The 13434-nt window shown below is 39.2% G+C and overlaps 1 protein-coding gene across 1 annotated transcript in view; it reads right to left on the reverse strand.

Annotated features, from left to right (window-relative positions):
* Window positions 1-11643, reverse strand: part of CD226 (CD226 molecule) — a 30389-nt gene extending 18746 nt beyond the window's left edge. Inside the window, 1 exon segment of the mRNA XM_061364750.1 lies at window positions 10853-11643. Within this exon segment, the coding sequence (XP_061220734.1) occupies window positions 10853-11195 (343 nt within the window). The 5' untranslated portion in view covers window positions 11196-11643.
* Window positions 11644-13434: the final 1791 nt, after the last annotated feature.

Raw genomic sequence — 13434 nt, forward strand, 5'->3', positions numbered from 1 at the left:
TCATTTTTGTGGACATACTTGGAATGGTCACATTGTGCCCTGATTTGTTGTTTTCAGGATGTTTACTGTCTATATAATCCCATGCCATTTGTTCGGCAGTCCAGTCTACTTCCTTGCTCACTAATGGCTTGTTATGTCACTTTACTGTTAAAGCTTCTGTCACCAGCTTATCGGCAAGGACTTTTTTTTTTCCCCATGTTATTAGGTGGATCCTGTCTCTTCCTGGCAGTTCTTGATCATCAGAAAGTTCTATAAAAAGGTAACATCTTGTTGTTGACACCAGCTGTGCAAATGGATCTTGACCTATGGAATCCACCCCCTCTTACCACAGATTTTCCCTTCTTCAGCAGGATCAAGGAGAAACCACCTAAGCCTCCCATTCCGTAACCACCACCTCCAGCATCATGTAGTCGTGCCTGATGTGCTCCAGGTCTCTCCTGGACTTGTATTTTGTGTACATATGAAGAAGCAACAGAGGTTAGGAGTCTGAGGACTGGGCAAGGCTTGGCAGTCTCACAGCAGTATCCTAGAGTCTACCCTGGCAAGCAGCATATCTCCCTAGACAGCAGGTTGGGTCAGCAGCTGAACAGTGAGAGTCATCCCCAAATTATCACACAACAGCAAGCCAGTTGATAGCTATAATAACCAGCTAACACACAATGCATGTTCATCAAAACAATGCTCTTAGGGAACATATAAAACAACCCTTCTAATTTTACCTTATTTTGGTGAAAACAAAGCAAACCTCATGGGTACTGATTGCTACAATTTTTTCCTTAACGTAGCGTATTCTGATGCAAACAAAGTAACCAAGAGTACATGAAAAACATCATTAGTCTTAGTAACTAACTGAACATTCAAAATGGTAAGGAGTAAAAAGAAGAAAAGAGGAGGAAAAAAAAGCAAAAAACCCAGTGCTGAATAAAAGGATCTGGATGTTCTGATTGCCAGCCAAATAGAATAAAAATGTTATCGCATTATCTGCTTCTAAAAGACAAATTTTCTCAGGTGACAACAGTCATATACAAGACAAAGGATACATTAGTCTGCATCATTTAACAATGGTAAGACCTTAGATGGAACACAGTGTTTCATTCAATGTATCTTATCTTAACAAGGTTATATACAAACTGAAGAAAACTCCTATGAGAATAAAAACGTTGAAATTTAGAATTATGAATTAAGATGAAAAGTTAAAAGAGTTGTGTTTGTTTAGTACAAAGTGATTCAGAGGAAACTCCAGGAACAAACTCACCAACAAGGCTGTCAAGTTGACAAGCAGGTATTCTGTATTGCAGCGCCAGGAGACATGGGGGATAGCTCCTCCTAACGTGTTTCCCCATATTGCTACACAAGCCAACCTTATATAGTCCCTGGGCATACATACACATTCATGAGGCTACATATAGATTACATCATTTTCCTGACAGTTTCCCACACACTTACAAAAATGTGGTGGTGGTCTCTGGAAGTCATTTACTTCTTCCAACAACCTCCATCACTCCTGGCAAGCCTTCGAAGCACGCACAATAGATGTTTATATCAACTTCATTGGTTCGTTAACGCTACAGACACAGCAATCATCCTGTCCTTCTTCTTATCAGTTAGTTTAAGGGCTGCCCATCCTGGACACCTGCCATTCCCAGATACTCCTTATCCCTACATCCTGTTTTTCTATCCTGTTTTTCTTACACTCATTTTGTACTAAGGTCATAAGGACCTAAAACTATGTCAACTACAACGGTTTACCTTATGCAAGAATTCTCAGTATGCTCTCTAGCTGTACTCTGTTTTTTTTTCTGAGAATCATGCCCCTCAGTAATTTTTCATTGTTACTGTTACAAAGCCATCAAACTTGACATTACTTAAAACTGATTCTAAAGGTTTATATATTTCATTTTGTAATTTTGTGCCCCCCTTGTCTCAAAAGGGATGACTGAAGACTGGCAACATGAGAGCCTTCCCCTTTTTTTCAAAGAAGGACTACAGTGAATTATTAAACAATCATTTTTAAGCAAGAGATATCTGGGTTAAATACAATGGGGGGGGGACAATGCTCCTTGTAAGGCTGGTTAAACACTAGAATGACTACACAAGAGTTTTATGCATGTGTTTTCAACATGGGAATCAGTCAGGGATTATACAAATATGCTTATCCTGCCTCAGAACACAGAGATGGATGATATTAATTTGGAATGTCACTTCCAGCCTGAGTTTACCACAATTACATAATTCCTTTTGATCTAAGCTTTTCCTTCAGAAAGGAAAAGGAGATACCTACTCTACTCCCAACACAGCTGGTTTGGGTTTGCCTTTTTTTTCCCCTGGTCTATTATACCAAAGAAGCATTCAATCCTTAGCTCATCACAGAAGATAAAAAGTAAGAAAAGCAGCATTTAACAGGTCAATAATCGCAGCAGAGGTGTGAAGGCAGTTTCACTTGCCTATATCTTCTTCCTTTCTAATTAGGTGCTGACAATGTGGTTGACACTGTATAAGATACAGAGAAAATACTTGCTCTGGGGAGCTCAGTGTCTAAAAGCCAAAGAATGAAGACCCCTTAGGATTAGTTCTCTTTCCCATGTGCTTTAAAGGGTTGATAATTTTTCACTGTTAGACCTATGAATCACATTCTAAATTGAGATGGAGATAAATAGAAAGAAAGCTATTTCAGGTGAATAAGGACTTGAAAAAAAACTCTAGGCAACATGCTGCTTTTGGCAGGCAGAAGAATATTAATATAGAAGTAAGTGCTGAGTGGCATGGATATCATCACACTAGCTAAGAATAGAAAAGCTCTGTCTCTGCTATCACAGAAGAGGTTGATCACTCTATTTAAAATACGGGAGTACTTCATGGTACATCTGGCATTTAAATACTCTATTAATGAACTTCCATTCTTGTTCAGAGTTGCTAGCAAAATATATCCCCTGAGCAAATGGTCCATTGCCACTGATTGACAGAAACACAAATTTACTCATGAATTAAAAAAAGAAAAAAAAGAAAGAAAATTTCCAATCATATAACAGTGACACCCCCACAGCCAATTATGCAACTCTCCATAATTCACATAATGGGTGTGAAAGTCACTATGAGGATCAAAAGTATATTTCTCATTCTATTCCAAGTATAGCAAGGGAATTTTAAAATCAAACTAGTATTAATTTTAACACTTAACTGAAATAAAATGCATGAAAAAATAAACATAAGTTTCAAAATATACAGAAATTCATGTTAGAATTCAATAGTTTTGTAAGACAAAAAAAATGCAGGACAAAAATATTTCAGGTAATTTTAACTACATCCATTCTTTATGTAAAGAAATATACAACACTGCTCTGCCATAAAGGCCAGCTTTCAAATAAACAGATTATGTATATCACATAATTTTTCACTGGTGAAGACTTTTGACTTTCCATCTAGATTTTTAACAAAGACATAGTCTATGGGAGTAGAACAATATCATTTTGTGATCTCTTTAATGATGTTTATTACATTCTATATTTTAAGTTAAATTTACATTGTAAATTTGTCTATCATGTATTTTAGGATTGCTGAACTAACTTCAACTGATTGAGTTCTGCATCACAAAGCTAATTTACTTTGCCTCTAAGACAGTTTTTGCCTACACTCAATCATCACTGATTCTGTTAAATTTAAAATCATGCTTTAATTATACATTTCAATGGAAACAACACCTCCTAATCCAGGGATTGCTACATTTTAATGCAATGCAAGCTAGAGAACTATTAATAAGGCCAAGTAGTCTGGGAGGATGTGTGAAGCCCACAAACCCAGATGTATGTATCAGGACTTCTTAAATCAGGAATGACTCATATTATAACTTGCAGTTACGTGGGAGGCATTAAGATAGTGGTCTGGTAATGTGCAAAGTATTGCCAACAAAGAAATGCCTCATACTTTCATAAAGGCAAGACAGAAAAGGGCAAGATTATCATTACAGGCAATGACAATACAAAACTGAAGACAGGTCTGGAAAATGATCAAAATAAACAAATGGATCTATGACTCAGTTGGCTATAGGTAAGCAAAGATCTGGACAAACTAGAAAAAGACAGAGGATATAGTGTGAAGAAAAAGGAATTTTGCCAATACCTCTTCCAATTCCTTTGTAAATAAAGGTAATTCCAATAGCCATTCCAAAGTGCTAGAGACTGGAAACGTATCCTTTCTCTGTATACATTTCTTTGTAGAAGTTTATGATAAAAAACAAAAGAAAGTAGGCAAAGCTCCTGCTGCTGCTTTGCTTAGGTACATGGATAGCAAATGGCAAAATGACACAGCTGAGTACTCTGTTTTGAGTGGCCACCTGGGGTGACATTTAAACATGCACCTCCATGCACTCCTGCCCAATGGACTGATGGAGTACACTGCTCTCTCAATGCTCTTTCATTTGAAAGTAAAATTACAGCACCTGCAGCTTCAAATGCCTTCTCTTCAAGGCAGCAAGTATATAAAATAACATCTTTTTGATGATCAGTTTCTGCATGATGTCTCCAAAGGTAATGTTTCTTCTATTAGTAGTGACTTTTGTCTCTGCTCCTCGCTTTCACACTGCATCCAAAATCAGCCTTCAGACATAATCTCTAAGCACTCTATGTAAGAAACTACAGATCATACTTAAGCTGTTTATGAATAAGAAATAAAGGTGAAATAAAACTATTCCTACATCTTCACATCTTATAAAAAATGTACAAGTTTTCTCTGAAAGTATGAGTTTTGTTTGTTTAGTGCAGGAGTATTTGTGACTCAAATGTGAGAACATTAAGGGAAAAATCCCCCCTGAATTCTGTTCTGAACACTGTTGAGTGTATGCTCACATTACGGGAAAAAAGAAGCAACAGATTCACCCAGCTGGCAAGTACCTTCCTGTGGGATAGCTAGACTATTCCTTGCCAATATGCTCATGTGTAACAGTGCCAGAACATACTCTCTAGTTCTTTGCAATTATGGCACGCAGTTTCAGCACTGCATCCACTTGTAAGACTATCCTGAGGTTGCATGTGAAGTTTCCAATATGATATCCTGAGTATTATTGCTTTCTGTCAGTATATTTCAGTAACTGCCAATAAAGGAAGCATGGATAATAGTGTGCTGTCTGAAGGAGTTCTTTCTCACTCATTTCATAGACATTGTAGGAAATCTTTATCCAAAATTTAAAGCAAAAATAACAAAAAGCATTTTTATTATGTATTTTGATACAGAGCCCACACCTAGTTAAAAAAAACAACAATAAAATCACCACAATAATTCCATCTAAAATTCTATATAAGTGGTGAGTTATCACCAATTCCAAGGTCTTCCATCTTCCAGTGGTGAAATGATAGTATATCAAGAAAAGACCTCTATAACCTTCTCTTTCTCTTAGGATCTCAGATCCTTTTGACAGCTCAACCATTGTCTTTCCAAGATTAAGTTTGGTTTGTTTTTTTTTACTTTTGTCCCTGCTAGAAAAAGAATCCTCTTCACCCCACCCAGACCATGGTGGAGCTGAGCTGTTGATCACCAACCAGACAACTAAGGAGCAGAGTCCTAAATAGAGTCTCTCTAGTATTATTTTACTACCTCATACACCGTAAATCACTTGATAAAATCTTTAATCATGTATGAAAGAGTGTAACCAGAGTGGACTTCTTCTTCATAAAGACATCTTTACTATAAAGGGAAATAAATAGGAATGTTGTTGAAATACTAATAAAAAGTGCTTAATGCTTTTCAAATACTTGACTTCTTTCTTTTGAATACTCGACCTTCTTCTTTCTTCTCTTCCTGTGACCCCAAATTTTTTTAACTGATTGATCATATAGTTTCAGGCTTGTTAACACTTGAGCTGCTGGATCCAGTGAAACTACTGTACTACTGACACATATTTAATTTGCATTGTAGATTGAAGTTGTAATATTTTATCTTTGCTGATGGCACACTTCATTTTTTTTTGATCAGTGTTTATAAAACACGTTTATAGGCATCTATTGAGATCTTAATAGGATTGTTCTCAAAAACTGTGATTCATTTAATGGAAAAGGATTAAATTTCCTTCAACATTATTGCCTCCCTCTCTAGCAGGATTAATTGATATACTTGAAAAAATGGGGGGTTGTCCTGGGTTCAGCAGTAGCAGTCATTTTTCTCTTTCTTGGTAGCTGGTGCAGGGCTGTGTTTTGACTTTCAGCTGGGAACAGAGCTGAAAAACAATGATGTTTTGGTTTGGCCAAGGACTCTGTGGGCCTCATGCTCTGCCAGGGAGGAGGGAAGCCAGGAGGAATCAGGGACAGGACACCTGACCCAAACTGACCAAAGAGGTATTCCATACCATAGCACGTCATGCCCAGGATGTAACTGGGAGTGAGCCGGAAGGGCAGAGTGGACTGCAGGGTTGGAGGAGGTATCGGTCGGTGCTTGGTCGGGCTGGGGGGGGGCGAGTTATCGGTCACCTGGTGATGGGGTGTTGTATTCTCTTCCCTTGTTATTTCCTTTATCATTACTATTATTGGTGGTAGCAGTAGTGATTTGTGTTATACCTTAGTTACTAAACTGTTCTTATCTCAACCCGTGGGAGTTGCATTCTTTCTGATTCTCCTCTCTGTCCCTCCAGGAGTAAGGGGAGGGCAAGAAACGAGGGGGAGTGGGTAACAAGCTGTCTGGCTGTGGGTTAAACCATGACAGTTCTTTTTGGCGCCCAACGTGGGGCACGAGGGGTTGAGATAATGACAGATCTGACCGTCACAATGATGATTTATTGGATCTCAGAGCTTCAGAATGTTGTAACTTACTTAGAGCCGGTATTTGCTGTGTTAGTGTTTATCAAGTGTGGGGCTTGGGCTAAGGTTCTTGTCTCACTGTACTTTATGGCAATGACTTGTAATACGGGTGGGCTCCAGCAGCAGGGCGGGACGGACGTGGCCGTGGACTGGTCCCTGGCCGTCCGGCTGCTCCTCACCGTCCTGGCCCTCGCCCTCGCCTCCGTCTGCGTGAGGCTCTGGGAAGCCGAGGGGGGGCGGCCCCGGGAGCCGGCGGCTGCTGAAGCGGCCCGGGAGAGCGGCCCCGGGGACCAAGCGGGAGCGGGACCGGAGGCCGCAAGGGGACGGCTGCCGGTGGAGGAGGTCGGGGCGGTCGAGGAGCGGGAGGAGGCGGCTGCCGAGCAGCGGGAGAAGGCGGCGGAGGAGCCGAGCCCCGCGGAGGAGCCGAGCCCCGCGGCCGAGCCCAGCCCCGCGACGGCCGAGAGCATTCCCCGGAAGCCGCCCGCCGAGCCCCAGGAGGACGCAGGAGACCCCGCAGCATTTCCCAGCAAGGCAGAGGAGGAAGAGCTGGACTCAGGAAAAGAGAAGCTGGTGGTGGGAGAGCCGGCAAGCACAGCAGCTGCACCAGCCCCAGTGACAAGTACAGCAGCATCGTTTGAGAGTTCTGGAGGTTTTGAATGGCCTTTGGGTAACCTTGGGACCTGCCTGCTGATTGTGATGGGGATCAGCATGTTGGCACACATGCAGAGTGTGTTTTACCCACCACCATTGTGTCTGATCCCAAAATTTAAGCAGAGTCGGGTTTGGGTCTTGTCTGGGGTTAGACAACAATATGGGAGGACCAAGAGGTTTTCCCCAAGGCTGGACAGCCATGAGTGGCAGGGCATGTGGGACAGTATGGGCAAGTATCTAGTCCACTGGGCCCCTCCAGTGCTTTGGAAACATTGGAGATGGAAGGACAACGAATTATTTTGAACCTGATGGGACCATGACCCTTAAGGCCAACAGAGCAGAGATGCAACATCGAGATGGACTCATGATCAAGGGGTGGACCTAACAATGGACACTACTGCCCAGGTTATTCATGTGTGTGAACACTGCACACAGCCTCTCCTGCTCTGAAAGACTGTTACAAGAGATGGAGCCTGGCATCATGGACCAGATGGACTCAGCAGCTTTATAGGGACTGGGCCATGCACTACGATGAGAGTGCACTTAGATAAGAGTGAGGGTATATTGAAAATGTGGGATCTGAGCATGACGTGAATGGTATGGAATAAGGGGTGGATAATGTCCTGGGTTTAGCAGTGGCAGTCATTTTTCTCTTTCTTGGTAGCTGGTGCAGTGCTGTGTTTTGACTTTCAGCTGGGAACAGAGCTGAAAAGCAATGATGTTTTGGTTTGGCCAAGGACTCTGTGGGCCTCATGCTCTGCCAGGGAGGAGGGAAGCCAGGAGGAATCAGGGACAGGACACTTGACCCAAACTGACCAAAGAGGTATTCCATACCATAGCACGTCATGCCCAGGATGTAACTGGGAGTGAGCCGGAAGGGCAGAGTGGACTGCAGGGTTGGAGGAGGTATCGGTCGGTGCTTGGTCGGGCTGGGGGGGGGCGAGTTATCGGTCACCTGGTGATGGGGTGTTGTATTCTTTTTCCTTGTTATTTCCTTTATCATTACTATTATTGGTGGTAGCAGTAGTGATTTGTGTTATACCTTAGTTACTAAACTGTTCTTATCTCAACCCGTGGGAGTTGCATTCTTTCTGATTCTCCTCTCTGTCCCTCCAGGAGTAAGGGGAGGGCAAGAAACGGGGGGGAGTGGGTAACAAGCTGTCTGGCTGTGGGTCAAACCATGACAGGGGTGGAGAGGATGTGCCTGATGTTGGTTTATGTTTTAAGTGTGCTCAAACCAAGACAGAAATCCCATCTACTGAGAATACTGAATCCCACAGTATCATTTTAAAAAACATACTTCTGGTAACTGATCTATCTTTGAGTGGTATACAGTGTGATGAAATCTGTAAGTAATTGTTTAATACAGGTATTGGACTGAAGGTCAACATCCCACAGGAAAGTGACTACCTTGTTTCTTGCATCATTTCAGATTAACCCTAGCCTGTAAATTCAAGAACAAATAGCTGAGATAAGTACTGCCTTGGCCAGGAAAAGGACTTAATAAACTTGCAGATCTCTACTGCACTTAACTTTTAGGATTTTAAAGAAAGTGGACCCTCTGTAACTAAGGGCTCAGCACTGCCAGAACTCAGGATGGACTGAATCAAATAAGAGATTTGTTTTGCCTTTGCTTGTTCCTTTTTGTAATCAGCAACCTGAATTTTCAGATCTTAGGTTATCTGAATGCAACCAAAATGTATGTTTCTAATACCTACACTTGCAACAATACTGTGCATAAATGGACTGACAGAGGAAAAAAAACTAAGGATACACTACTTCAATAACGTTATTCCTTATATAATAAAAAAGACACCAGAGTGAAACAAGCATGCAGAGATGTCACTAAAGGGTCACAGTTGAGGTACTCTGACCTGGACTGCAGTGTCCTACTCTGAAGGACCTTGATCAGCTCTTTCACTAGCAGGACATTCCCTTTTATGTGTGAATGACTGTGAATTGTATGGCTATGCTGATGTACCACACGGGGAAATCTTTAAAATTCCAAACTATTTCACCTAACTAAACAATCCAGGGAGACAGATTTATTTTTTTTTTTTTTTCAAAATCAGGGCTCAATTTCTGATTTGATGAGCAGTAATTTACTAATAAAATGCTAGCAGAGAGAGGAAGATAAGTGGGATTTGTATTTCATCTGTGCCATCAACAAATGCACTGGCTAAAATCAAGTTTCAAAAACTTAGTGGTGCAGGCAGAAACAATCTATGCTGAATTTTTGAAGTTCAGGTACGTCCTACAAGAGTCAGGTTCGCTGTTTCATTGTAACATTGAAATGATAGAATTGTAGTTAAAACAGGTTTGAGATGAAGTCTCAGAAGGATCAGGCTAGGAAAGGGCTGTTACTTTTATCTTCTGGATTTTGAAAAGTTAGGAAGTTAATCTGTCTTTCAACCCATTCTTCCCTATCTGGGAAATACAATAAAATATTGAATGAGGTCTATTTTCACTTTGGAGAATGGAAAAGAGGAACAAATTCTTTCTACACTCACAACACCAAATCAATAAACCAATACACAAAACTAGTTATCTTTTGAAAACTATTCTATCACGTGTACATAATGATCTTCTAAGGACTTGTCTGCTGTCAGAGAAACTTCATTATTAGCATTAGATTTGCCAGTTGACCGATGCTGATAGACACACATGGGAAAGTACTAAAAAAGGGTTCTTTCTCCTCTTACTCATAGACCTGGAAAAGAGATGATGTTGGATGCGTGATCAGGTAATTACAGAGCCTTTGGACATGGACAACTACACAAAATGTACATGGACATAGTTGAATAGTTTTGTTTCCCTCTTCCCTTTCCCATCTTTAAAAAAAGTCTCCTTTTTTTCCTTAAACTTCTGTATTTCTCTCCTTTTTGATGTCACACCATTCTTAAATGGAAATTTTGTTCCTGAACAAGCACGTACAGAAGAGCTTCAAGAAAAAAAAGCAGCCCTAGTTTCAGACCAGAAATTCCCTCACCATACAATATAAAGATAAAAATATGATTCATGGGTTACAAAATTCATCCCGGTAATTTCATGGGTAGTTGCAATTTCATCCTCTGAAGAGGTCCTATAACTTGTTGAACAGCTATGAGAAACTTGGCCCCACAGAAATATCACCGTTATATTGACCATTATATCTAAAGTCTGTCATGTAATACATTGCTGCTGTGACTTCTGTAAACTCAATTTCCCCTTCCTAAATTCCCGCTTCTCTTAAAATTACATTTTGTCAAAGTAATATAATTATTTTCTGTTATTCTTTTCCACAGATTATTCCTTTTTTGCATGCTATATAATTGAAAAGAAAAATTACAGTACCAGACACTTCCTAAATTGGCATGGCTTTCTGCTCTGATTATATCAGAAATTTAAAAAAAAATGAGAGATTTATTTACCTGACAGAACAGTTTCTATTACCTTTTCCCAAATGCCATCTGGGTAAGTTATGACGAAGCAAAAGTAAATACCAACATTCTGCAAAGTGCTGTTGATGAAGGATAAGGACTTGTCTTCGCTGGAAGCATTTTCAAAGGAAATTCTGCCACTGTATTTGTCTTCAATATGTATACCATAGATTGGATGAAAGACAAATATATATTCTTTATGAGTTACAGTAAGTTTCATCCAGGAGGCCTGGATTTTCATGGCTTTTTTTTTTTTTTTATGTATACATTCCAGTTTCCCTTTTGCAGTAAGTTTTACAGTTGAATCCACAAACTTTCTTTCTGCACTGGTTAAAGCACACATAGAAATTCTGTTTCAAAATTAACATAATTGAAAATTGAAATTATAGAACAATTCAGAAACAACTTTGGCGGCACTACAAGACAAATTCTGCAGAAAATTTTCTCTAAAAAAAAAAGCAAACCCTAGAAATCATTATTACTTCTAACTTGTGAATATCATTTGAATAGTTAAAATTTGCTTGAACCGCACAATAACACACTTGTGAGTTGCAATTATATCTGTCATGATGCCATAAAGAAAGGAAAGATGTTAACTAGAAATAAGAAAGCAGCCATACTTCTACAAAGCTGGAGACCAGCAGCAGTCAGAGCTGCATGGTCCATCTCAAGAAACACCGGAATCAGTGATTACAGTGTGACACAGTTTTATGCAATATCTGTGCACCATGTACCCTTCATGTAAAACAGATGGTTTTCTTCTGAAATAAACCAAACATCATACACCTTTCACATTCTAAGAAACACCAGGTTTGAGGTCTCGGTACAGTTGCATCAGAGCGCAGATTCCTATCAAAATCCACCTCAGAGTAAAGTTTTCATTACTAAAGATCCTTTATCATTATGCATGATATGCATGAGTACTATGACAACTGATGAAGCCCAAATCTTCAGGTTTCATCAACAGAAGCAAACAGAATTCTTTCATGCCATGTATCCAAAATCAACAGAATTTCTCAATTTTTCTGACACTGCAGTTAAACATTTATCTATTATTCAGGGAGTATAAAATCTAAAGAGAAGATAAGACAGTTCCTATACATAAGAGGTCATAATTCTGTGACTAGTTATAAAAAGTAGTGTCTTCAGGACTGAGAATTTATTTTTGATAACTTGTCATGAGATAGTATTTTGGGATCAAAATTATGCAGCTCGAAAATTCTTGTTCAAAGGTGTAAGAATCCTGAGTATTCATGACTCATGTTGAAATTTGTCAAAACAAGCCACACTGTTACACTTTGTGTATTTTTCTTAAAAAAAGAAACCTAACTTAAGTCTTATGGAGCTGCTTAAAATTGGAATATGATTGATTTGAGGGTAAAACTAAGCTTGAATCAACTGGTTAAATTTTAAAGTAAAAAAAAAGAAAACAAATTTGAACTAAAGCTGACAACAGAAATGAATATTTGAGGTAATAGTCTGCACAAACTTGAGCAGGACTTAGCATTAGATCTGTTTAAAACATCTTCCACAATGCAACAAAATCTGAGTATATTTATCAGTATTAATCTATGTATGTTTTAGGATAATATAATACTTTTACTGTTTGCAATCATTTCATTGACACTTCCTAGTTAGATCTGTAATTCTCCATTGTTGTGGTTGCACATATTTCTACTCTTACCTTATCAATAAACACAGAATCCACCAAACAGTGAAGTAATAAAAAAACTGGACTCTATATTAGTTTTTAACTCAAAAGGATGTACTACATGAATGAGAGCCTGATGTACCCTCAGAAATATATAAATGCATTAATATTAATGTGTCTTTTGTTAAAATTTAGGAAAAAAAATGTAAAGGTTACTTTCCACAATCTTTTATGCTGACATGATCCTTGTATTGCTGTCATCTAGAACAATTTTCACTAACAGTTCAAGTATCTTATTAGTTTTATTCTTCTGGATGGCCTGTCCTTGGAAGGGAGATCTGAGGTTCAATGTGAAGAGGCAATAACGTTTTTATTCCTCATGGTTTTCCATTTTCACAAGTGACTTACTAATTTTTCTTGTATGAAGTCTCAGAAATGAAGAGAAATTTCCTTAAAATTATTTTTCACCCATTAATATATATAAATTACGATGTTGCTACTCTGAATTTCATGCTTGTTTCTCTCCATCTGGCATTAAAAGAAAAACAGAAGTTAAGAAATTAATGCCCAACCCTACATGATGACTAAGTATCAATGTTAATATGTTAATGTCTAAAGAGGTTTATTTGATGTACAGCAGGCACAGTTACTACAAATGTCAGGGATTCTTGGTCACCTAACCCCAAGAACGGGGTTCCTTGTCATACCTGCTAAAAAAAGCAGCCTGTAACTGGAGTGTTCCTGCATTTCCCTCTAAAGACTGCAATGCAGATTTTCTCTAGACACCCGGGCAACACACCTGCAAGTCACAAATTAGAAAGCTGTAGGCACTGAAGATGTTGACTCTACTGGTATCATTTGGAAAAAGGTGCACACTTAAAGCATCGTATTTTCACAGAGGATGGAACCCATAAAAAGAAAAATATACACC

The sequence above is a fragment of the Neopsephotus bourkii genome, unplaced genomic scaffold, assembly GCF_033783945.1.
Source record: "Neopsephotus bourkii isolate Nb327-2 ecotype Australia unplaced genomic scaffold, CSIRO-AGI_Nbou_v1 NB_1248, whole genome shotgun sequence".
Taxonomy (NCBI): Eukaryota; Metazoa; Chordata; class Aves; order Psittaciformes; family Psittacidae; genus Neopsephotus; species Neopsephotus bourkii.